This window comes from Gambusia affinis, linkage group LG18 (assembly GCF_019740435.1).
Source record: "Gambusia affinis linkage group LG18, SWU_Gaff_1.0, whole genome shotgun sequence".
Lineage (NCBI taxonomy): Eukaryota > Metazoa > Chordata > Actinopteri > Cyprinodontiformes > Poeciliidae > Gambusia > Gambusia affinis.
Genome location: NC_057885.1, coordinates 12127278 through 12154357, shown reverse-complemented (window position 1 = coordinate 12154357; position 27080 = coordinate 12127278). Strand labels below are relative to the sequence as shown.

General features: G+C 39.5%; 1 protein-coding gene across 3 annotated transcripts in view; it reads left to right on the top strand.

The window, feature by feature from the left end:
- arap2 (ArfGAP with RhoGAP domain, ankyrin repeat and PH domain 2) overlaps window positions 1-27080 on the top strand; it is a 130831-nt gene that overhangs the window by 67867 nt on the left and 35884 nt on the right. For all 3 annotated transcript variants that reach the window (XM_044097633.1, XM_044097632.1, XM_044097634.1), the window contains exons 14-18: window positions 382-556; window positions 8833-8958; window positions 16017-16161; window positions 21700-21802; window positions 22285-22483. In XM_044097633.1, coding sequence (XP_043953568.1) covers window positions 382-556; window positions 8833-8958; window positions 16017-16161; window positions 21700-21802; window positions 22285-22483 — 748 coding nt within the window. The remainder of the gene's footprint in view (window positions 1-381; window positions 557-8832; window positions 8959-16016; window positions 16162-21699; window positions 21803-22284; window positions 22484-27080) is intronic.

Sequence of the window (27080 nt, the reverse complement as noted above, 5' to 3'; positions counted from 1 at the left end):
TCTATCAACCAAACGTTCCATCGCAGACCCACACACTAAAATGGAGAGCTGTTCCACCTCCACTGTAAAAGGATGTACTTCCCTTTCCATAGACGGCTTCTTAAAATCCCAGCTAACCCATTAGTTTAACATTATATCATTAAGTCAGATAGGCAAATAATTTTTATTTTAGTTGTAAAATAAAAATCAGTCTCAAAAATCAGATTAAGATGTGGAAGGAAGTGCATGTAGTTTAGTTTTATTGGATCCGTTCATCTGGAATTTCTTTGGACTCACTTACAAAGTGAGCTGTGAAAACATTTCAATGAGGAATATTCTATCGGTACCGCTGCAGATCTTTTAACTTGATCATTTCTTCCAAACTCTTTTTTTTGTGAACAGGCACTGTGTGCAGCCGTGGTGTCGTCTGACGTGCTGCAGACCATGGAGTTGGTGTTCAGTGGGGCGGACATTATGTGCGCCACCGGAGATCCGGTCTACTCCACTCCGTACCTCTTGGCTCAGCGTGCCGGGCAGAAGCTGCAGATGGAGTTCCTGCATCAGAATAAACTATGTGGTAGGTTGCTGTTTTGAAATTGTGATTGACATTCCATTAAAACTCAAAGGGTCAGGTTTCTACCCCATCTATAAAAGCATTGATTTGATGAGTGTTGGAACAGATAACAGGGTAGGCATAAATGATAGCATACCTTTATTTGTCTGCCTTGTAAATATGGGAATTTCAAAATATTTGTTGCTCTGACCAAGTAGGGAGCCTATTATATTGGTTTCATAGGAAAGCATACATGTGTCCGTCTCTTTATCCGTCCATCCTCCTAACAGACTGCCTTTCCGTGTTTCTTACTACTCAGACACGGAAATATCAGCATTTATTTCTTAGTCAACCTTTATATTTATACTTTAAAATGGTCTGATCATTTATTTTTTTGCTTGTTATTTTTATTTATTCCATTTTTAAAATGTATAAATTGTGGTTTGGTGAGGAAATGTTATGTCCTGTTCTGCCATTATCCAGCTCAGGACGTTTATGGCATGAACTGATGCCATAAATAGTGGCAAAACCAAGAGTTAAATTTGACACAGAAAAGTTTTTCCAGGGTCGCTATTTAACTCCGGGGACAAAATGCAGCTGGGAAGCAGAATAGCTGAAACCTGTGAAAGGAAAAAAGAATATATTTGGTGTTATGAATCTGTAAAAAGATCTTGGAACTAAAAGTTCAAGTTTGTCGTCTACCACTTCTGATGGCACACACATTTTGTATTCTTGATTTGTTAACAAGGCAGTCATGTGGCAAACCTGTTCTCACTACTGTTTGTGTTGGTACATTCACAGCACTCTTTTTTGTGTGTGTTCGCTGTGAATAGAAAACGAGGGCCATAAAAACCCACAAATTTGGAGCGAGGGAGTTTTAAGTTTAAAGGTCTATCTCCATGTTGCTGTCTCTGTCCTACCTTTTCCCCCAACACTCCTTTGTATTACCCACCTCCTGTTCGGTAGACACGACACAGATGTGGCTTCTTCCTGATGGGTGTGTTTTATTTGCGCACTTCCACACGGGGACCCATGATAAGAACAGATCAGATTAAAGGAGGCTGAGGCCGGGTGGGAGACTTTCTCTGGGACTGTATTTTACATAATTCATGCGGTGCATCTGTGTATACTCGCCGGCACCGAGCCTGTTAGGGACCCACTAATTGCTAGCATGGGTCACCTGGTCACCAAGGAGATGGCAATTATCGGAGGTGTACTGAAAGATACACATGCAGAAAGGAGAAGAAGCGAATACATATTCGTGTGTACGAGCATGTTCACGTAAAATGTGTAGGATACACACAGTCTGTGTGCCCGTTGTAAGTTTGGAAGTTGCTGGACTTCGTCATTAAAATACAGATGACTATGGACTTAACCAGACTTTTGCTGTGGCGGCGGGCGTCCAACTAAGCTAACATACTATAGGAAGCAAGCAGTACCTGGGTCAGGAAACCTAAATGTTTCCTGAAAGACCGACTCCATTCTTGTCCATCAGTGAGACGTTGTTTCTGTTGGTTCACCACTTAGCAAGTGGTCCTAAAATAGATGCTAACCCAAGGTCAGATTCTTCATCTTGTTTAAGGTAAAGATCTAAAGAGCCTGTATCAAATTTCACAACTCTCCAATTGATTTTTGTTCAGACTTGTAGCTTATAGTAGTTATATTCCTTCCCATCACCGGAATTGAGAAATATGTTATTAAAAAAACAGAGCAGAAAAAGTGAGCAGAAGACTGCCAAGGAGCACAGCCAAGACTTGACACTGACATTATGTTTGGGATGCTGAATGAATGATAAAATCTGCAGCTTGAGATTAAGTACTTGGGAGGAAGATTTATACAGAGATGAGTATGTATGCACAGATGTATGCTTACCATGCATACGTAAATATATGCATGCTTGCATGCATACGCAAATACATAGTTGAGAACAATTTTTCTGAGGAATTAAAAATGGATTTGGATTTTAAAAATGAGCAAAAACCCACCTTAAGACGGTGGGTGATTACTCCTTTGAAGTGGTAGAAGTGGAAGTTTGGACATTTTGTCAGTTTCTTACTAACTGCAGCAGTACAGACGGAACCAGGAGTTTTTGATGAGCCAGAAGTAAAACAAAATAAAAAAGCCTAACTTGTGCAGATTTTGAACTCAAGCAAAAAAAGTAAAAAGTTGCTTGATCCTCTGTACATCACACTTAGTATATAAAGATCTAAATGAATGAAAAAAATGCATTTTTCATGAAATATAATTTTAAAGTTATCCATTGGCAGGATTTAACCCGAGGTGGAGTACATGTTTTTGTTTTTATTTTTCAATTGGAGTTGGTGATTTGACCAAAGTCATTTTAGTTAAAGATACAGCAACACAATAGTTTTTGTCCGTTTTTGTATTTTGGGTGGCACTTTGCATATATAATCCACACTTTTGAGGTGGAAATTTCCATTTTATTTTGTAAAAAAGTACCAAAAATGTAGCACCTGTACTGAAAATGCTGCTGTATCTTGTCTGTCACTATTTCTTTTCTATCACCAAAAATGATGCTACACAAACAATTCAAAGGTTTTTGAGACTTTTATAGTGTTATTGTAATGCTGTCATCTAGCTCACAATTAGTCTTTTAATTTACTCTTTTCTACTTCCTTTTTCACTTCAAAATAAACACACCAAACATAAATACAACATGTCAGGTTCAAGTCAATTATCTTCTTATTCAGGGTTATAATAATTGTTTTAGAGTAATTTAATCCCCTGCTGACAGTCACTGGACAGCACCGCATGTTATTAATAATCAACATTGATTCCAAATGTAACATATGAGAACATATCAGCAGTAAAATTACTCAAATTCATGCTTTCCTCTTTTAAAAACATCTCCATTGGAACACATGAGATGAGATTCAGCCCATGTACTCTGCAGCATGGTTGCTGAGAGAAGGCTGTTTAATTTCACTGTAGAAAGAAGCGGTGCTGTGAGAAGATTAAGCTTCCCAGAAAATACTGTCCAGATTCCCCCTGTTGACATTTCTCCACTGTTTTGTCGGACACATTGTCACATCAGACGCAGAGCTGTGGAAAGTGCCGTCTGCATTGTTCTCGTGCAATGTGGGGGCCCCGCGAGTGTGCAGACAGACTTCTGAAAATTTTCATTAAACAGAAATTGAACTTTTTTTTTTTTTTTCTCCCGTCATTGGTGTTTGCAGCGTTATATTTGGCAGGATCAGGGAACAATTCAATACCCGCATGATGCCATCCCTGCTGCACAGCTCTGTGTTGACAGAAAGAAGATAGAATGAAAGTAGTCACACAGCAGCCAATATTGAGGACAAAGCAGAGTTCAGACTTGTTCTGGAGTTTTAAAGAACTCTGCCTTGGGTTACAGCTGACTTTTTCAACCGGATAACAATTGCACACATGCTAGGTGACATAAGGGCAGATATGGATATTTGAGTTGTTTGCAGTGGGGTATCGCTGTTTATGGTTGCGTGTTTGGTTCTTTCCTCCATTCGGGTTTATCTTGTAAAGCATGTTTTCACAGCAAGGGCTCTCTTCAGGGCTTCCTTAAAACACCACATACAGCCGTTAACCAGACGCTATCTTAAAACAAAATGATGACAAACATGGTCTTTTCCCAATCCCATGACTCCCTGGGACAGCAGAATGAGCCAGCAATAAACAATCAGACACCATGAAGAATTGTCACTTCTCAACTAAACTCCAAATTGGTCTAGTATGCGGGAAATATCGTAGCCGCCTGTCTACTCAGTGTGAATCACACTTTGAGTTTGTGGAAAGAAGAAGAAAAACCCCCCCCCAGAAAAGTAAAAATAGGAAAAAAGGCTCACCATGTCCCCCTTGGATACAGTGAATAAAAAGAAGGCTGTCAGCCTGCTTATTCCGGAGCCACTCTCCAGCCGTTTCCCTCTGCAGCGGCTCATTTGTGACTCCAAAGTTAGGACTTCCACCAAGTAGTGGAGCGTGGCCACTTCATTAGCTCCTTCTTTCTGAGTAAATGTGAGTACATGCACGCAGTCCTCGATGGCCCCCCTACTACCCGCCCACACCTGTTCGCCTGAAAGAGCCCTGGGAGACAGTCGGAGCATGTTCATTTGCATATTACCATCCCAGATTCTATTTAAGAAAGCCAATTGCAACTCTCTGAGGCTATGTGGGTTTGCATTTTAGGAACCCCAGAGGCTAGCCTCTATGATGGGCTCGATCCCTTATTGTCAAAGACTTCCACTGTGGTAGTTTCTTATTTATTTTAAGGTTCTTTTTTTATTTCGTTGTATGCAGTGTCTTTCCATGTGTAGACATGTAGAGTCCACATAGACTATAAAAAAGACGAGATCTATTTGTGTTAATGCTGGTAAATTAATAGCTTATTTTACTTTAGGAAAGTTTCACAGTTAAGTTAAGAGCTTTTCCCTAATGAATTGTATTTGATTTTTTTTTCTGCTGCTAGTTTCCTGCTAAACATTCACTAAATGTTTCTATGTGAAATTTTAATTATTTTAGCACTTCTAGATCTCAATGAGGAGCTGCACGATAGTGTGGTTGTTGGTACGGTTGCCTTGCAGGAAAAAGGTCAAAGGACAAACTTTGAAAATCAAGTAATATGTTCTTCCAACATCAAAAATTTCTACTCTGTCTCTTGGATCATTGCATCAAATTTTAATAAAATAAGTTTTGCTACAATTTAATGCAAATGAAAACTCTAAACAACAAGCTCAGGAGGTCACGGTCACCTTTTTTCCACCTTAATGCTGCTTTTAATCTACTTTGAGAATGTTAATATGTCCACAGGCTAAAAAGCTCAACACCTAGACCTCTCTCCTTGCCGTCTTATGCACAAATTGCTGTTTTCACTCATCTTCTGCCTCTGCCATGCATTATCTCTGCCCCTCCTGCATGCGTTGTCTGTGTGTGCCGTCGTTTACTGCATGTCTGGGTGTAAATGCACAAGTGTGAACAAGCTCCTCTGATTACCCCCGCTGTCCACTGCCCGTTGAAGCTCGCTTTGTAACTGCAGCCGTGGGCAAGCAGATGGCTAATTGAGCACTCTGTCATGTCACCTCCCTTCACAGGGGAGTGAGCCAATCAGCATGGGCCAGACTCCTCCACTGCTGCCCCCGCAGACAACACAGTCCCATCCTAACAGAGTCCAGGTTTAGGGGCCCACAGGGGTTGTTAAGCATGCTCACAAAGAGAGGCTTGTTACAACTGATACAGCATCAACCACTGGCTTATTTACATTCTGTCAACCTGAGTGGTTGGAAACACTTCAGTGTGGGTGTGTGCGTGCGTGTGTGTGTGTGTGTGTATTACACTCACTTTGTTGCTGTTTTATTCTTAAAAGCTGGCATCTAATTCTGCAGTGCTGAGAAAAGTGTCTCCTAGTTTTTGTGTTATTCTGGAGTTTTTTTCACACTTAAATGTTTCAGAATTTTAAAAAATGGCGCACCAGTATAGCTGCTATGCTTAGCCACTTTCATGATTGAAACCAGAGCTTAAATGATTTAATTCATAATGCAAAAAAAGTTATACAAACCAATCTAGGCTTTTACAAGAATCTAATAACCACATTTGTTTTTGTTCAGATTCACTAGCCACCATCTCTGCTGACGGTAAAATTAAAATGCCTTCTAATTTGAGCCTGTCTGACAAAATGAAGTAGGCTAAGCACTCTTAAAAAGAAAAACATAATGCCATAATCTAAAGAAATTTAACTAATGAAAAATAGTCATTGAATTTGTCTTCTGGAAAGGTTGATAAAGGCTTTTGAATGTCAGTGAACCGCAGTGATCTTCATTATTTACAAATGGAGAAAACATAGAACATAACTGAACGTCCCAGAAGTGGACTTTCAAATTGCTCCGAAATAAATTTCAAAAAGTCTTCTAAGACAAGTCTTCCAAGAGGTCACAAAATTACCTAGAACAACCTCCAAAGTACTGAAGGCCTCACTTCCCTTTAGTGAAATTTTTGTGTTGGTGATTCAACAATAAGAAAGAGGCTGGGCCAAAATGGCATCCGTGGGAAGAGTTTACATTGTCACAAACACTCTGATTGTCCCCAAGACTTGGCCAAATAGTTGTCAGAAATGCACTTTGGAGATTTTGCTCCACATTGACGTGACGGCAACACACAGTTGCTGGATTTTCATCTGCACATCCATAATGCAAATCTTCCTTTCTGTCAATTCTCAAAGTCCTCTGATGACCTGAGATCTGGTGGCAGTGGAGGCCATTGGAGTCCACTAAACCCATAATTAGCATCAACAAATTAGTTTGAGATGATGTCAGCTTTGTAATGTGGTGCATTACAACTTCTGGAAATTGCTGGCAGTAGATGGGTGTACTCTGGTCATAAAGGGACTAGCTTGGTCATCAATAACACCGGAATTCTGCGGTGTTTAAACGATTCTCAACTGGTACTAAAGAGCCCAAAGTGTGCCAATAAAATATCCCTCACTCTGTTGCACCGCCATCCTGATTGATATATGAGAGGATAGATCTATGTTTTCGAGTTATTTCCTGAAAATCCTAACCCAGCCATTTGAATGCTGCATCTGAAATCAACTCATTAAACCATGCAAACATGTTCTTGTGCAGTTTTGATGATTTTCTCCATGTCATAGATCGATTGACTATTCCTGACAAAAAAAAAAAAAAAAAAAAAAAAAAAACTGGTCTGTGAAAGTATATTTACCTAGTTTGACTTTTGGAATTTGAATCGTTCATCAAATCTAACACAATAACCTCCAAGGCTAAAATGTAACAAAGCTACACTTGATCTGAAAAAGTAAGTGATTAGATTCATTAGATGCTCCCAAATTATCCATCCATAATTAGTCATATATTAAAAAGCCCTTTGCTGTACGTTTGTTCATATGATTGCTGTTAATTAATTTGACATAATGAAACCATATACAGAACAAAAACAATAGTGTCTCGATAAACGGACAGATTGTTTTTCTCCACTGAAAGATGTGCGGGCATGAAACGAGGCGTTGGAGGTGGCGTCGAAGGGGGGAAATGTCGATTCAATCAAAACTGGTTTCAATTAAAGTTATTTTACCTTGCCTGATGAGAGAGCTGGAGGTGCTCAAGATAAAATCTGTAAGATATTACCAAGGCTTGGGCAGAAAATTGGACCTTGGAATGAAAGCTAATTGAATTTGAAAATGATAAGGCTGAATGTGGGGAGCTCTTAAAACTAGCGAGGAAGGATGAGTGGAGGGAGTTCAGATTAAAGAGGGCAAGATCGGAATGCTTCTTTCCTCTGATGGACACAGAAGAGAGTAAAAGTCATTTTTAAAAGATTGAGTGCATGGAGAAATGCTCTCTGAACACACAATCCTTGCCTTTGCAAAAGTAGGACCATGTGACAAAGTCATGACTAAATTAAACAGAACCTTGTATGATCACCTTTATGCGTCTTGTGATTAAAAAGGCAGTGTTGTGCTGATTCTTTTTTTCAAGGCCCACTGGGAAAAAGAAAAAGTCTCCACATGGAGGTCAGAGCTTTGGTTCAAGAACAGTAATCAGGAATCTGGTGGGGATACATTGCTTTGCTTAAGGGTAAGTCAGGAGTGGGCAAACATAACAAAGCTAGTCCGCAAAATTCAGCTTTTTTTCTGTTGAAGGACATTTGTTTTGTTTGAGTACATAACACGTACAAAACAGACAATTTAGAGAATTGCTATTCTGCTATTAATTCATAATAAACAAAAAAAATGGGCAAAAACAAACGGGGGAGAAATACAGCCACAGTTCCCAGGGTCAGAATTTGCATCTAGGACCAAATACCTCAGTATATGGGGCGACTGCTCTACCACATCTTCATGTGCCGCCCCCAGTCTTTGCTGGTTTCTAAGGTGATTTAAAGCTAACCTCAAGTGTACAAAACCACGTCACAGATTTAAAATGTCAACCCTTAGCAGATTTAGACCAACATATTTCCTCTGTCTCAAGTAATATTAACATTGTTTAGGAGTGTCCCAGTCAAAGTCTCAAATTGAATCTGATGTAAAACCTGAGGAGGGAGCAAATAGGCCTTTGATTGGGAAACAAAACAAAAAATACCTGAAATTTATCACTAAACTGATCACAAACAAATATGGAAAAATGCAATGCGCTGGTTAGAAATTACAAGAAGAATTTGATTGTTGTAATGCCAACAAAGATTGTTTCATTGATTATTAAGATTGATTTTTGATATGCCAATTTACTTTTTTTTTTTCTTCACAAAAATTTCTATTACTGTTCCCCACAAATACATTAAGCAAATTTGTCTCCTTGTAGATTTCCCAAGGCTGGATCAGTGGTCAGAAAACTCTTCACTGCCTGATGCGTCCATCTTCATGGACGGCTTTCTCTATGTCTCGTCTGGCCCAGCTAAGACGATGCCGGATCGGCGTGGACGAGACGGTGAGTTCAAAAGCCTTTTAACAAAAAAAACAAGAAAAAAAAAACATGACAAGTCCAATCAATGCATCAATCCATTTGTAAGCAATTTAAGCTGCACGTTTGTCAAAGGTCTCCTTTTCTTAAGCGCTGGTCAATCAGTGTCAGTGTTTCAACTGCCAAACTGTCAATCTACTCAGCAAACAGTCAAGTCAGAATGATCAATGGATCTGTCTTTGACATGTCCTCTGCATGGTCTTCTGGGAGGTCTTGTCTGACAACTGTATGTAAGATGAGGCAGAAGGTTAACGATGGTCTGCTGAGAATAAGATTTAGAACAAATTTAAAGTATTTACTTTTGATAGGGGATCCCATCAACTTTTCAGTTCTCCTCCCTTTGACCTGGAAAACAGAGTAAAAGTTTTAATCAGGCTCGTTTTCCCACCCAGACTCCTCAGCTGCTTCAGGTACACACCCAGCCTGTGCAACATTCCCACATCTCCAAACAGCTGGAGCATTGTTGGACCCATGGGTAATTAGCACAAGGAAGCAGCATTGGGGACTCCTTCAGGGAAAGGTGGCTATTCAGAGGCCTGAGGACTGGGATAAGGAATTGAACGATGGAGGGTGAAGCAGTACCTGCCACTTGAGCGAGCAGAGTCTCCTTCATATTGAGCCATTCGTCTCTATTCCCATCACCCCACAGCCCCTCAGCTCTTATTGGTGGTTGAACATGCCAGCTAATGAACAGAGCTCAGGTCTGGGAAATTGCTTCTTACAGGGACCTGGGATAAATTTTATCCCAGTATCTCTAGAAAATCTCATTATCTGTGGTAATGAAATTCGATTTGAGTCTACTATTTAAAAGGTAGTTTCAATTTATTGAAATATGGCTCTTTATATTAAAGTTTTTAGCCATCATTTACTTTGGGAAAAAATTGTACTCTACAGCAACGACGGAATTTCAGATGTAACAAAATTAGTTTTTTTTTAAAGAATAGATTTTCAAATTGATCAAATGACACTTTAAATCCAATATAATTCTATATATATAAGTCCAGGAAATACAGAGCCCACATTTTTATTGTCGATGCACAATGTTATGCACTTTTTATCTATTCTGCCAAGCTGAAATATAAGCAATGTTGCTGCAAATTTTGCACAAATGTTTTCAAATCCTAGTGACTTGTTTGCACTTTTTTCCCTTTCAGACTCAGTAGTCTTGATTAAATGTTACTGATTGACTTAAACTGAACTTGGAAATTGTTTTGAGAACAATAAAACAGCTGTTTTGAAAATCAGGTCATACAATACTAAAGCCAGTGGTTTGTATAGTTACATTACCAGGCTCACAATAATAATTAAATGGAAGGGAGGGAAGGGGATTTGGGGTGTGTGGAAAAACTAGTACGATACTTAGGGGACGCATGACGGAAAATAACTGAGAGACACTGCAAAAGCTTATCGTCACATAGACCACTCCATGTGGGTATTCAACTTTTACTTTTCATTTAGTGTTTTTGAAATGACTTGCAAAGCAGTGCATCTGCTTTGTTAAAGGCCATTCTGTTCACTGTTGTGCTTTTAGTACCTCTTGCATCTGCATGAACTCCTCTGAAGGTTCAACCTATAAAACATTTTATTATTTCATGTATTATAGAAGACTTTGCTTTTGTGCTCTACTGGCACTTTAACTGCAGCTGCTGCTGCTGAAAAATTCAGCAGGGTTGGGGTGCAAAAAAAAAAAAAAAAGAAAAGAAGAAAACTCAACGTGTTCCAACTTCGTCAATGAAAAAGGGGAGAACAGCCGGGGCTGCGTGAGCACAGACGGGCGAGGTATTTTTGAATGTAATGCAGGATGCTGTTGGCTTCAGAGGCTAATGGTTTGATGCTCTATAGATGTGCCTGAGTGTTTAATAATTCATAGTGTGAATAGGACTTAATGAAAGCACTGCTTTAATGTGCCATAAGCTATTATTTGGAGACAAGTCAAGCTAGTTTTTTGTTTGTTTATGGTGCAAACTTTACAAATTCACCAAAGTGGCATGCAATTGATGTGGATGAGTAAGGCAATTATTTTTCTTGTCTTGTGGTAAAAAAAAAACATGTTGTACTCCTCTAAACTCAATACTTTTGCAACATTGACTCCAGCAGTGCAGACAGTTGATTCCTGCTCCAGTGAATCGTTCCCAATGGAAAGGAAAAAGAAGTGAATCACATTTAAATGGTCCACCTCTTTTGTGCGTTTTCTTCTCGGTGCCAGAGTCATTTGGAGGAGGTAAAGAGAGACGGCTTGGAAGTCTCTGTTTGATATGGTGACTGGCACTGAGGAAATGGCACGCATAATTTCTGATTAGCTTTTGTCTTTTCCTCATCAGCGGTGCCCTGCCTTCGCCTGCAGCCGTAACTCACTCGCTTTCCGTGGAGACGTTGAGGAATGGAGGGCTTGTGGATAGAAGTCAAATTATGTTTTATTGAGCCCGTATGAACAATTCAATTGCTTTTTTCATTTGCAAACTTGAATCTGGGTCTTCCATAACGAGACAAATCGTCTCTGTGGTATATATTCAGATTCTCTTTTCAAACTGTGAGTAGATTTTATTCTGCTATACATTGCCTTGTAGAAGTATTTATCATCCTTCAAGCTAATGCTGCACATACAGCCTCTTTTTAGGCACGTCTTCACCCTCATTGCCCATCTAAGGTTTGAAATTTTTGCCCAATTTTCTTTGCAGAATAATTTTTTTATATTAGACACCGGGTGTCTATAAACATACGTTTTCAAAATGTTTAATTTGATTTAGGTCTTTTCTATGCTGGACTGTTCTAACATAGAACTCTGCCTCAATCTGAACTATGTAGTATATTTGACATTTTTATCTGGCTGAAGGGTGAACCGCCTCAGTTTCAAGTCTTCTAAAAGCTTTTCTTGCAGCTTCTCTGTTCCAGCTTAAGAAAAGAAGCCGCACAGCATGACGCCGTCACAACCATATTTCACCATGCAGGATGTTGTGCTCAAGGTGATGCGTAGTGTTATGTCCACCACACCTCAACTGTTCTCCATAAAGTTCAGTTTTGGTTTCATCTGACCCCAGTAAAATTTTTTCCACATGACTGGTGTGTCTCCTTAATAGGTTCTAGCCAACTTCTAATGACTTTATTTCAGAAATGGCTATTTTTCTGTTCTCCTTTCTATAAAAGCCATTTTATGGGTGCCAAAGTCCCATTGGTCCAGTTGAAAGTTCTCTGTGACATCTGCAAAACTCAAGATAAGGTTTCATAGCCCAACCCTGCTTAAACATCTCCACAGCTACATCTGCGACCATGTCTGCTGTGTTTCTTGGTTTTCATGATGCGTTTTGTTCACCAATGTTCTCTAACAAACCTCTTAGGCATTCGTAGAACAGCTGTGTTCAAAATAAGATTAATAGACCCTATTTACTAATTAGGTTACCAAAAGAATTTAGTTCCACTGAGCTATCAAGAGGCATAAGAGTAAAGGGCTCAATTCCAAGTGCCTTACTTTTTGCATACTGGTAATTATTAACTATTTTGTGTTGATCTGAGCTTGTGATAGTAACATGTACCTAATACATGCAACTTCCATTCATTTTTGCAACATTTAGAGGACTGAGTGAGTAGTATTGTAGGTTGAAAAACATGACAAGATACTGATTTCCTTTTATTTCTTTGCCATTTCTTTTGTCATATTTGTCCATCCCTCAATGTAATGAAGTAGGCTCTAATTCTGGCACAGACATATCCTTCAGATCCTTTTCCGTTTTCCTGATTTCCATTTCGAGCCCCTCTGACAAGCTGTCCACCAGATGTCTTCGTTGCAGATATTTTAGTCTGATGGTGAGATAGGCAGAAGATTGGTGGAAGGGGGCGGACATGGGAGTGAGAGTCAAAAAGGATTCACAAAAATGAAAGGGGGGGGGGGAAGAAGACACGAGGCACAGCCTTTCTATTCTGATGAATACTGAATTGGATGTCCGTGGCACATTGATAAAAAAAGTTTAAGACAGTAGGAAGACTTACAGGAAGACTTGTAGTTAAGAGGCTTTGAATACGTCTCTTTTTCTTTGAGAGTGAGGAGAGAAACACAAGGTTATAATTTGAATCCAATCAACCTGTTCGCCTTGCACATTTGGATAATTTAGAGCATTTTGTTGAAAAACGATCCGTGTAAAAAGCAGAAAAATGGTGAAAAGAGGTTTAACATTCTGAGACCTTCCTTCCTTTGGAAAACACTATGCAGGGAGCTCTCTTGGTGTACATGCTAATTGGCCCATTTAATCTGGTGGAGTCGCGTACCTTGGCTGGCTTTCGTGAGTGTCGTCTCTTGTGGCTGGTTATGGACTCCCGTGGAGTACGGCTGGGCCACGGGGCCACTGTATGTGTGTGGGCGGGAGGGGAGGGGGAACAGCTGGCAATGGACGCAGCTGCTAGATTGTAAATCAAGCACTATTGTTCCCCTCATATTACGCTGGTTCTCGTGCAGAAGCTACTGATATATCCCACCCGCTAAGAAAGAGAACAGTCCCAGAAAAAGGACGATAGAAGGATTCTCAAGATCTGTGGCTTTCTGACGAAGCCAGTTTCCTGGTGGAATGTGTTGAAGGGATCTAAACCCACTAACCACCATAAGAGGAAGGGACTTTTGCCACAATTTATTTATTTATTTTTTTAAAAAAATGCCACTTAGAAGTGGTTTTGTTGAACTGTTTGAAATTCATTCAGCTTTTTCAGATTTGCGCTGCTCCTAGCAAAGCAGCTTCACAGAGAACACTCCATATTCATTGGCATCTCTTGTAAAGATGTATAAAAAGCTTTTAAATGAATCGTTCTGTCGTAGCTGTTGCATGACCTCACACTAAATACATAGCGGCTATTTTTTTTATTGTGACCGTTGAGGATGTTTTTTTTCCCTCACGTCCCTCACAATCCTCTTCCCTTTAAAAATTATTGCTCTGTTTTTAGGTATGAATGTGTTTAAGCTCAGCTGAGGTCTTAAAGATGGTAGACGTTTTATTAACTGACTTCTACAGGATATTAAAAGAAGATTTCTCAGCCCAGGTAGGATGGCTTGTAAATTATCCAGAAGTGGCTCAATACAAACTGTAACTCTTGGTGTTCTAGATATTTCTTTGTGTGGTGGCTCCTAAAGTTCTCACCCTTGTTGTGATCCATCCCTTCTGAATCTCCCTCAAGTTCTTTACAAAAACATTCTCAAATCTGTGGTTATCCCTGGTGCTTCTGCTCTTTTTACCGTCTTTTGTCCACCCATTCAACTTTCCATTGATATCTTTGTATCCCCATGTGAACAGCCATTACCTTTAGCAATTACCCATTGTGGCTTGGGCTTCTTGTGAAGTTGTGAAGGGACTATTGGACAATTATCAGCAGTCATCACTCTGTGTAGAAATAACATTTTTGAATTAGGATAGTTTTCTTTTCTTAATTTTGTGACATGTCTGAGAAAAATGACTTTTGATAAACTCTTTACCTGTACTAGAACATTCTACGTTACACAAAGGTACTTAATACTGGTTGACTGCTCGTCATTACACTGTTTCAACTGAAAAAATCTATTTCTTAATTGAAACAAATAGAATATTTTACACCAACCACTAAAAGAGTGTTGGATATTTATAAATATTTAAAATCTTCTGTGTGACAGTAAAGGACAGTCAATCTTCTTGAAAGAAAGCAACAATGACTTCTATACAGGTTACAATGACGGCTAGAGACTCAGTGGAGCAGATTTGTCTTCAGTTATTAAGGTGTCGCAGCTGTGAAAAATGAGAAGCAACACAAAATTACAATATAGTACAAAACAAGAACTTTACCATGTTGTCCTGGAAATGATGGACATGACATTTTCTGCAAAACCTCGGTGATTTAGGGGCACGTTTTAAACCAAAGTGAAATGTATTTTAATCTTTTCTGTCACCAAGGCAGCACTATATCCTGCCAGACAGATCCGAGTGGTAATAGCTTTAAATACCACACTTTGTCTCTCTCCGTCTGTCCCACACTGGCACATTAAACCCCTACATGCACAGTGGGTAAATGAAGATGATGCCTCTGTGGCTGCTGGAGTTATCTTTTTCTTCAAGTGAAGTGAGGTCAGCGAGAGGGTATTTTTTTTAAATGCCAAGGGAGAGAAAAAAAAATTAATTATGTTGCTTTTTTTTTTTTTTTTTTTTTTTTTTTTTACTGAATTCTTGTACAAATAACTTTTTGCTTATGAACAGAACACAGAGATAAAGTGAGAAACGGCTGTAAAGAGATGCAGCGTGAGGGTGAATAGAGCAAAACTGACATCCTCCTTTCCCGTGTTTATCACATCCCTTTTCTTTCTACATCCAGTTGTCGACACTTCCTTTTTTTATTGGAACTATATCTGTTTCTTCAGAAGTATCACAGTTGGCAGAGGAAGGCACAATTAGCATATTCATGAGATGAATACGCTGGAAACTTTGGAGTTGCGAACAACGGGGGGTTGTGGGGTGTGAAGCTGTTTGTACGTGTGTGTTTGTTTCGGAACAAGGAGAGAAAAAAACCCAGATGGCATGGTGACTTTGAAAATCCAAAATTAGGTATGTTTTCATGAACTTCATGCTCATTGGCTATGAAAATCTCACCGTACGGCAGTCATAAAACACAAAGTTGTGTGTTTTCCAGCCTTTCTGTTGAGAAGATGTTTGTAGATTGAAACCTGCTTGGACTTTACAATTTTGCATCAGTCTGCTTGTGTGTCCTTCTATGATGTCTATATTTAAAGTTGACTTTACAGATAGTTTGTTTTTTTTGTCTCATCAGCTTTTGCTTAAAATGACCACCCTTGTATTTGTTTTTTTGTTTGTTTGTTTGTTTTTATTTGCATTACGTTGCTTTCAAAATCCATTGTTTACTCCAAACATAGTGGCTTAACATTACCAGTATCAAGGTAAACTGATTACTCATTTTGGGGGCAAAAAGGTCTATTTGAGAAACTTTAAAATATGACACCCATAAAACGAGGTTCCTGATGCCTGAACTGGTATTCTTTCTGTGTGTGTGTGTTTATGTTTCAGACATGGGACGACGCTGGTGTACATTGGAGGGCGGCTTCCTGAGTTTTTACGAGAATGAGCGAAGCCCCTCAGCCATGGGGAGGGTAGATGTCACCGAAGTGGTCAGCCTGGCTGTCAGTAACTCAGAAACTATGACTGGAGTGGGGTATGAACACACACTCACACAAATGGAAAGATATGTCCAAAACCTACACGAGTATCTTAGTTTAAAAATGCGGAAACCTTATTTTTTTTACTTTCTAAGGATCACCCTTTAACTGCTAAAGGTTAAAAATGACTATGTATCCTTGTTAAAACTTTGTTAAATGCCACTCAGCAAGTTTCACCTCATCTATCTTTTTGGAGCCAGTGGGAATCTTCTGGTAGAACTCTATTTATTTGACCTATTTATTTCTTGTCAAAACTCATTCAGTTGAAAATTATTGTTGTTTTTTTCTTGGACATACTAAGCTTTTAGCTATAATCTACAAATTTCTGACAGGGTTGAAGTTGGGGCATCCCAAAAGCGTCATGTTGGTCTGCAACCATTCAAGTCATACAGTCCTCCTTAGATCTTTACTTAATGTTACTTTTACTTGTCTGTTGTTCGAAATATTTCTCAGTGAGTGTTGTCAAATACTTTTTTTTTTTAAATGTTGGCAAGTATAAACCATCACCTGCAGTCAATCATATGCATTGTTACGCAGAAATCCATATAGATAAGCTCTCTAGATGCTCTTGTGAGATGTCTGTCCTGACTGTGGGTTTTATAAAACACCATAACTTCACAAAGGACCTCAAGGTGCTTCTAAAATAGCATAAACAAGGAATGTTAAAGTCATGAAAGTCTCTGTCTGGTGGCTCCTGAAGCAATGACACCAGACGTGGTCCACCCCTTGTGAATTTTCCGCAAAATCATGAATGGAGTTTTCACAAAACTCCTAAAGCTGAAGGTTTCACTGCAGTCTGTGTAATAAATCTTTATTCAGTACACAAGTGTATTTATTTAAGCATTTACAAGTCAAAAAGATTTGCATGCATCTCTCCCACTGTGTGACAAAAACCGTAAAGGAAGCCTAAACTTGGTGATTAAAGTCTTTTATTTGCTCCATAACAGTCACCTGCTCATACAGCGCGAGCCGTCTCTGACATCCAGTAAACGCGCAGATGCTTGTAACCGCAGACTTCCACGTCGCCTCAACTCCTCGTCGGATACGTCTTGTTAACGTAATCTCAGATCGGGCGTCGCTCGCTTTAATGCAGCCCATCAGGGCTTTATGAGAGCTGTATTTCCTTTTTCACTTTGGTGGCAATGCAGACATCAGCGGCGCAGCTCTAACTGCCACTTTCCTCCGTTCATTTTACTGCCACCGTCTCCCCCCATCAGCCTCGTCTCTGCAGCCGGATTATGATTTAGTTGAAAAGTTGCTCCGACGGCAAACTTTCTCTTTATTTCATCTGGAGGTGACACGAATGCAAAGGAGAAACAGATGCCTCGAACGGCTTCTGCTCATAGCTTTTTCCTCTCCCACTGGATCCCTCTTTCTCTGCGTGTGCGTGCGTGCGACACCCGTGTGTGTTTGTGCTGCACAGCTAAAGCAAGTACTCCGGTAATGGCTTATGATTAAAGCCGAAGCTAACTCTTTAATGATAGCAGCAGATGTTGAGAGGAGTGAACAATGTGTTTGTTTGTAAAAGCTATCTGTGCAGCCATAAGAAGCACATCTGGCTCAGTAACATAACGACCCGCATAATGAGCCGGACGCCACACGTGAGGCGGCGAGCGCGTACGCACGCCACCAAGCAGGCGCTGCTCTTTCGCTGCTTGCCGCAAACATCCCAGTTACAGGTCACAGTGTCACCCCGAGTTGGGCGACGAGCGGGAGACGGAGGAGGGAGGGGGGCTATTATTTTGTCTGTTGCTAACACTGTTAATGGTTTCACTAGATTAAACTCTGCCTCGCTCCCTTTCACTTCTGCAAACTTTGAGCGCTTTCCCCCCGCCATGGCGCGTGTCGGCTCAGAGAGAGAGAGAGAGAGAGAGAGAGAGCAGGGACGTCTCAACCTCTCGACTGTCTGCTTCTGCTTATAAATATTGATGTATGCAGATGACACACTCCCCCCAGCAGCCTATCAGCACGCTGCAGGAGGCCGTGGGAGTCGTTTCCATTAAACGCGACGTTTCTGGGTAATTTCACCGTGGCAGAGGACACTGCCAGACACAGAGTCGGAGGAGAGGTATACGTTTGCTCAAGTTGCATGAATATTACACAGCCACTCCTAGGAAATGAATGCAAAATGAGTGTGTCGGTTCATGATAAGTTTAACTTTTTTATTTTTTATTTTTAACAAAGCTTCTTGTTTTACGGCAAGTATTTGCACCTTGAAAGACGCACCGGATCCATCTATTCTTTTTATTTTTTTTTTACATTTTCAAGCTTCTTCTCCCTTTCATATTACTTTACCCTCTGTTGGTCCCCTGTTTTACAACTTGCTTCCCTCACTGACTCTATTATTCTGTTTCATTAACTCCTAAAGTGAGTATAAACAGTGACTTTGTGAAAGGAGTTACAGGTTTGTGCGAGTTAGTCCCTGAGGTCTTTAGATTTTGTTTTCATGAAAAAAGCAAGATGATTTTAAAGTCCTAAAAATACGGTTTCAGTAACGACAATAAATAAATGGTTTAGTATTTCTGCAGGCTCTTGGTGCGTGTGGTGGAAATAACTCCGGGGGGACATGGACTGGAGGTACAGAAGCCAGGGAGAACCTCACAGAACAGAATCGCACAAAGAGCAACCCACGGTTGATTTAAACAGCAACCACTTGTTGATCAACAATTAAAAGTGTGCGAGAAAACTTTTTAAAAAAGTTGCTGTTCTGCTTCATAAACTGAGTTTTGGTTTGAACAGCATAAAGTGCAATGATCTATTGATATTTAAAATACGTGAGTCAAAATCCCCTCTTGTGCTTATTGTTTTGATTTGGCTGATTCCAGAACAGTAGTATGATTTAATGACCGATTTGGGCTAAAACTTTACCCCAACTACAGTATGCATCTGGTGACTTACTTACTGTGTCAAATGTGAAATTGAAATGTAATTGAAGTTCAGGCAGGACCACTGTTGTCAGCATTTGGCTTGCTCTGACGTGTTTAAAGGCAAATATGATAGAACAAAAGATAAACACTTCATTTCTGAATATAGCTAAATAAAAGCCATTTTGCTCATTACTGAGATAAATCCTCTCAAATAGAAAATGCAGGTGCAGTGCATAAAAGTGGCCTTTAGTGCTTTCTGGCTCTGCGCTCTCATTCCTCTGCTCTTCAGCTCGCTCTCTCCCCCTGTCCCCACATACCTATTCCTCTGCCAATACCTCCCCCTGGGACTCGCATTATTTAGCGTTCATCTCTCATCCTCCGTGTCCTTTCTTTACCATAGCATTTGCCAAGCACAACAATGTACTCTTCCGCTCTCTCCCTGTGGGACCTCCACTAACAAGCGGCTGCACACCTGCCAGTTCAGAGGCAGGAGGAGGCGTGGAGCGGTGGAAACGAGGAGAAGCCAGTGGCGGCGGGAGGAGGGGGGGGGACCTCCGAGGGCAAACACCCATGTCTCGTCTATTCCCCTGACACCTGTGAAAAGAAAGTGACTCGTAGTTGCCTTGACCCCGTGCGACATGTCGCCTTGAACACCCGTCGCGGCAGCATTTAGAGGCGCCGCCGTGTCGGCTCGCAGCAGAGATGTAATGTTTGCAGGCCATTAAGCTAGCGATACTCTGACCTGTGACACTTTCATTGATAGACAGAAGCAAAGGTGTTTCAGAGCGGAGGCAAACACAACAGGATGTGAAAAGACTAAGGGAATAATGGTGGCCTTTCTTTCTTTCTTTCTTTTTTTTTTAACAAAGTTTTGCCTGGGAGTTTGACTTTGGAAGTGTTCGTTTTTTGTTTTATTTTTCTTTGAAATAGGCTTTTGTGCATAAACGATTGGGTCTTCTAACATACTCTGTTTGAAGACCCAGTGAATTAATGTCTGACAAAAGTATAAGTAAAGCTCGAGAAATCTTCAACTGTTCCACAACAGTTTTCAGATTTTAACATTTATTTCTTTTTCTTTTTTCTCAAGACTTTCCAGTGTTTTCTGGAAGAATCTTACTTGGAAAAACTAAGATTTGTTTTATTACCCCACAACCACAAACATCATAATTTTTATCAACATTTTATGTGATGAGCCAACACAAACTAATGCGTGCTGTGTGACATGAAGAAATTGATAAGTGGTTTCATAAACTCATTATCAGGAGAAAATGAAAAGTTGTGGAAATGAAAAAAAAAATCTTTACAAATAAAAAAATATGACTAGTGTGGTGAGCATTTTTACTCGGTCTCCCTGAGTCGATATGTTTTTAAACAAGCTTTTGCTGCAGTTGCACCTGCTGGTCTTTTGGGGGTATTTATCTGTCAACTTTGCATATCTTCTTACATTTTCCCCCTAGTCTTTATGCAAAAGCTGAAGCTCAGACAGATTTAATGATGAGCATGTGTGAACATCAATTTTCAAGTCTTGCCACACATCTTGTATTGGATTTAGCTTTAGACTTTGATTAGGCCATCCTAAAACATGTCTATATTTGACCTCCACCAGTAGTATTAAAGGTTCTTGGCCTGAATGAAACATGGCCAGAAAAATCCCAATTCTCAAGCTTGTGTTATTAAAGGAAAGGCAAAGATATTTTATTTCTTGCTTGCTTTCCTTAAAAAGTGTTCTGATCATAGCATCAAAAATGGGATGTGGTTCAGCCTCTGTAAACATGAAACACTAGCTGCATTTAGCCAAGATTAATGTGTGCACCCGCATCTATTTTTGATTAAAAGTTGCTGAGTGTTTCTTGGTTGGTTCTGTTTACAATCTCTCTGGAAGATAGGCCTCATCTGTAGTATCTTTGTGGCCAATACCAGGTTTTCTCCTAAATATGCCCTCTGTTTAGCTCCATCTGTCTTCTCATCATTACTCCCCAGCATAAACACAATGTTATGCCAGCACCACCACTTTTCTATGCGACGGTCTTTCAGGGGGATGTGCAGCCTTAGTTTTACGTCACGCAAATTGTTTTGCAAAACATAAAATTGTGGTTTTATTTTAATTCGTCTACAAGCGTTCTGTTTACTGTCAAAAAAAAATGCTCCCACCTGAGCTGTGGACATCTGTAATTCCTCCAGAGTTACCAGGCGCTTCATTACTTCTTCTCTGATCAACTCTCTCTTTACTCAGTATGTCTGTTTAGGTGGAAGGCCATGTTTGTGTAGGCTTACTGTTTTGTCTCCAACATTTTCAGATGACTCTTTCAGATATGTGCAACTTTTTTGCTACGTCCCTGGAGGAGATTATTAGTATGCGCATTAATCTTTTACATCAACAGATTTCCTGCTTGTGATGCATTAAGAAACCATCAGTAAATCAGAATGAATTAGTGACAAGGCTCCTTTCCCCTCCGCTTCTTTGTGTTTGTTCCCGCTAATGTACACTTTACCACATAGATTCTGAAGAGCGACAGGAAAAATGCCTTTACAGTAACTTGAATAAAATGCAGCCCAGGCATTTATGCTTAATGTTTGCAAATGCGTAAAGTTTGAGGCGTGCTGCTGTACATGAACGCTTTCTCGCATTCAGAATCCTCTGAAAGTTGACCTTCATGTCTCCGGCAGGGCTGTGTTTACCGTTGAGCTCTACCTTCGAACGGAGCGAGCCCTGACTGTCGGAGCCGAGACGCAGGATACGCAGCATGACTGGATCCAGGCGCTGACAAAGGTGACACCGTTCGAGCAGAGCGCACCCACACATACAGCACGCATTTCCACCCTCCTATAAGTTTGTTTTTCACCTAAAGTTTAAGTAAAGAAGTATTTTTTTATTTATTCTTTTTTTGTTCACGCTGCAATGCCTCTTTCGGTAAGACAAGTGGTTTTACCATCTTTCCCCGCTTGCTGAAGGAGACTTTTTGTAAGTCCCTGTATAAATATGCCCACTGTTACCTCTCTTATCTTTCCAGTCTTAGACAACTTAGTCACTGGTAGAAAAGAGTCAATGCAGCATCACTAAATATGCCTCTCCCTCTGCAGAAGAGGCCAGAGTTTCAATTTAAATTGAAAGAACATGGCGCAGAAACTTTTGCTAGTGAATGCAAACTAAAGTGTATACATTTAGTGTGGTTGCAGTTGCTTTGCGTTTAATTTGGACATGCAGCATATATTTATTTGTCTCTCTTTTTCATAAAAACATGGTATCCACAGTGCTTCATCCCGTCTAAGGTGGAGGGACTGGTGCGGAAACAAAGCGAACTGATTGGCAGACTCCAATACAAAGAAGGTCATGACCTGTATCACTGGAGGACAGGCTGGTTCATGCTGGAGGGTTCCACCCTGCACTTCAGCTCTGGAGATGAGGCGGGAGAGGAGGAAGTGCTTCATCTCAAACAACTGCAAGAGCTTAGTGAGTATCTTACTGACTTGTATGATGGTTGTTGTCTGTTTTGGCAAGTCTTTTCTGTTTTCACAATGTCAAACTTGGAGGAAGAACAAAGTAAGCTGCCTGATCAAAAGTGTTTGCAAACACAGGAACCATACCAAAAACAGAAAGAATACAGATATTTCTGAGCAGTATTATTGTCTAGTGTTTAGTTATTGATGTCCAGAAGTGCTTAAATTTTAAATAGAAGTTCCACATTGTAGGCTTAGTCTCAGCTCTCTAATCTACTGATTTTATTTAGGTAAACTTAGTGTAAAAGGGCCACAAAGATCAGAAGTTAGAAAGCAAGCCCAAATCATCACTCCTTCGCCTCTATGCTTAATAGTTGGTGTGAGGTGTGCATGATGATTTGTTTTGTCATTGGTTTTTAAAAAACAAAGTTTCACTTTCTGTGCCCTTTGACTACTATCATAAAGCATTTAATATGCTGACATCTTTAGATACTGGCTTTTAATATAAGGTGAGCTCATGACTTTCCTGGAAAATGATTGACATCAATGTACTTATCATTGCTGTGCAAATCTACACTACACAATTCTATTCTGAAGTTGAATAGAATTGAATTGAAATTGAAATTAAATTGCGACATGTAACAATTGTCCCTGCGTAATAAAAGCACCTCCACATCAAGAAAGCAAAAAGAAAATTCTCTGTTTGAAAGAAGCAAGTAAAGGCACATGTGTGATGCACTTAGAAAAAGCATCTGTCAAAATGATGTTCCTGCTTTAGTTTCTTGAGCAACGGCATCATTTTAGAAGGAATTGTGCAAACATGTGCTGGTTTTAGCTTTGCTGTTTGTCCAAATTACCGCTGAACATGAGTTATTTCTACTCATCAGCATGGAAGGCTCCAAAGTTCACACAAGCTTTGGCAGATGATGAAGATTTTGGAACATTTCAATTGATTGCACCAGCATGACGCACGAGCAGAAGGAGGGGAGAATCAATAGATCTTTTTAATCTACTTACAGCTCGGCATGGATGAAATCACGCAAAGTGCCGCCCAATCTTCTCACCTGGGGCGGGATAAAGAACTGCAGCGGTGTTCACTTTTATTCCTAGCTTTCACAAGCCATATTTGTCACAGTCGGAGAGCCCCTGCAGCCAGAAGGGGACCCATGTTTTGTCAGGGGTATGTTGGGTTTTGGAGCACTGAAAAAAAAAAAGAAAAAGATCTCCTCAGGATTCGTGGTCTGTGACACGGGATTAACTGTTATTTTCTCTGTAGCGACATCACCACATGAAAGGTGCCCCTGTGTAACACCGAGGGATTAAATAAACTCACTTTTCAATAAAAGTCACCAAATAGTTCCTACATGCTTCACTCCAACATCCATCAGTAGTTTTACATGCACTCTGATTCATAGGTATGCTGTATTTGGCTGTTTCACATATCATCAGTTTATTCAGTTGTAATATGAAATGTTTTCCTGTCCATTCTCTACCGTATAAAATAAGATGGTTCTAATTCATTTAAATTTTGACTTCATCCAATACTTAGGGGATTTTCATACTTCAGCTTATTTCAATATTTTTGTTGTTGTTTCCAAGGTTAAGAATAGCTGGACTTAAAGAAAAGTCTCTTTCCTAGAAGTTTGCTGGGCTTTAGATTGAAGCAGAGTGTCTTGTGTCAAGATCTGTTTAGCGAGTAACCAGAAGATCAAAGTAAAATAAGGAGAAAAAAAACATAGCTCTAGCTGGATGATCATCATATTTCACAGTGCACAACCCATTACATTACAAAAGGACAGGTTTTTAAATACGGTAAGAACATTTAGCTGCAAAAGTCTCTCTGGTTATGTCTTGCATACAAAAGCCCAAATTTTAAAATGCGCTTTGTCCAACTGTCCTGCTAAATGAAGATGGATCTTGGCAGAAGATTGCGATCTTGCATATTCTGTAGTCAAATTCCAGTTTTTTCTTGCAAAAGTCCATTTAGTTTATTATATGTAGAGAGTAGTGAAAACAAATTTGTCTCTCCTAACATAGCTAAAAGTTTCAGATCATCAAGTACATTTTTAACACAGGGCACAAATTACCTGACTAAATGCAAAAACCAGCAAAGAAATTATGATTTAATTCATTAGGAGGGAAACGCTACAGCCAATCGGCACCTATTTGAAAAAGCAGTCCCTCTGTCTGTTAAATTATGACTTGTTTTTCCACTTTTTTGTATTTGAAAGTTTGGATAATTTTCACCAGCCACACTTAGCCCTGATGCCAAACTGACATGTGGAATCAAAAAATTCCTTGGAACTAACCCATCTGACAGCATGGCGCAGGCTGAAACATTAACGACTGGTAAAAATTACAAAGACATTCATTTGGCTTGGGTCTCCATTGATCCACAGTGAGAATTATAACACAAACAACAAATTATCTCTTGGAAAACATTAGATGAATTTTAATATTTACTCAGACGTCATTAGTGTTTACAAAAAAGATGCTCGTCTCTCTTGCAGTCTAATTATGTAAAAAAAAAATAATAATAAAATAAAAATCATGATAAACTCAGGGATTTTTGAACAAAACACTGCTGTATGCTCATAAGTCCAGTTAAGTCCATTCCTTGTTTTCTGACATAAAAAAACCAGAAGCTGACCAGAAGCATTTGTTCCCACAGTAAGAAAGCTTTGAAAACTGCTTTGAACGTTTAGAATTTGGTAAAAAGAACAACCATAAAATAGATTCTTTGGTGAAAACAAGGCCGCAGACTTATCACACAAACAGATTAAGAATCAAACCCATTGCCACTGAGCTTGTAGTTGGATGAATGAGGATTTCTGTATGTTTGTTCAAAACAGCTATGACAAATGTTTTGCATTTTACCTGATAACGCGCCTAATAAACCTCTCTCAAGTCAATCTCTTCAGTTCTTGGCTTTCCTTTCTTGTTATTTGGATCAAAATGAAATGCGGCACCCTTGAAAATGTGCCAGAGAAAATTATAAAAAGGAAAAAAAAAAACACTTTATGGGATTAATTGTATTTCTTTTCCCCGTTTCTGGATCAACATCAACTGGCCGGACTTGTCAATCATAGTTAGACAGTCGCCTTTTTTACAATCAAATTAAAATATATGCTTCTGCATATCTTCACTGAATGTGTTGGATTTTTTTTTTTGAAGGTTTTTGTATGATGCGCTCCAAATGAATTCATCCTACGAAAATACAGAACGCATATAAATCCACCCACGTGTGCGAAAGCTTATATTCTTAAAGGTAATTACAGAATAAAGGTAGTTATTAAGGCAGCAATCCGTCTCGTAAATTCGGCGGTTTGCTAAGATGAAGTCCTGTGTCGTCTTTTCTGTATTTTTCATCCTTCTATCCACTACTGGAGCACAATCAGTGCTTGAGAGTGATGAAAGTGCCAGATGTTGTTGCTAGGAGATTTGAGCAGCCTCGTCTCCTTTTTTTTTTTTTGTTCTTTCTCTGTTGTGTGTGATTGTTGCCATGATCCAAGCAGCTGTTTGAAGCCCCCGAAGAGATTATGGCTACGCTTCAGAGTCTCTCAGCTCTGTTCCTCTGTATCTCACTCTCTTATTCCGATTTCAAAAGACTGATTGTGGCGATGAAGAATGTCAGTAACTCTGTCTGTTTTACTGATGCGTTCAATACCACGAACAAGGCAATCTATTTGCATTCAGACCTTTTTTTGTTGTTGTTATTGTGACTATTATGTATAAATAACAATTTTCTTTGTGCCCTACTTCCTACTTGTGTTTTAGTCTACCTTGTGAAGGTGGTATTTTGGAAGCAGTCATTACAATAAAGAAAATCTATAAGTTTAAGACAGCATTTATGTTTTTCTCTACATTTACCAGCTGCCTTTCATTTATCTATGTCTTCATTACTTATTTGTTTATTTCATTTTTATTTTTTATTTTTACAAATACTGGTAGTAAAGAAGCAAATATAAGCGCTTACATTTGTAACAATACAGTGACAGATTTATTGGTACAGCACGTTTAAAATATTCTAAAGAATAGCAATACTCCAGTGCTATTCGATACACAGTTGGCTGACATTTGGAAAGGAGCGCCATTTAGTTTCCTTGATGCTGATTGGCTTAGCCCGCAAGAAAGATAGATATTTCCTTCTGCGGTAGTGGTATGTCAGTCTCCATTGTGCATAATAACGTATATTAAATTATATTTAGTGTTTAAGCTATTAAAATGGACAGTTATAAATTATTTTAGAGGAGTTCTCGCGTATTGGTGGATTTCTGCTATTCAGGAGCCGCTGTGGACTCGAACGAAAGCAGCGGTTCACTTTATTATTCTTCAAAGAATCCCACAAGTGGTCAAAAGGTGCTTAGTTGAAGTCTAAATTTCAATTAAAATATCTGTCCTGTGCATCGCACAGCTAGAGCTTTTGCAAACGATGGCACATTTGTTGGCAACTCGGTTGTGAAATATTTAGGGTTGTAGCATACTTCTACAGTGAAAAACCCACTTTTTAATACGTTGATTTATTGAGACCCACACCATCACAGATCCTCCATGGTTAACAGTGGGCATCTGGTGCTTTTCCACATTTCATTTGTTTCAATGAAATGAGC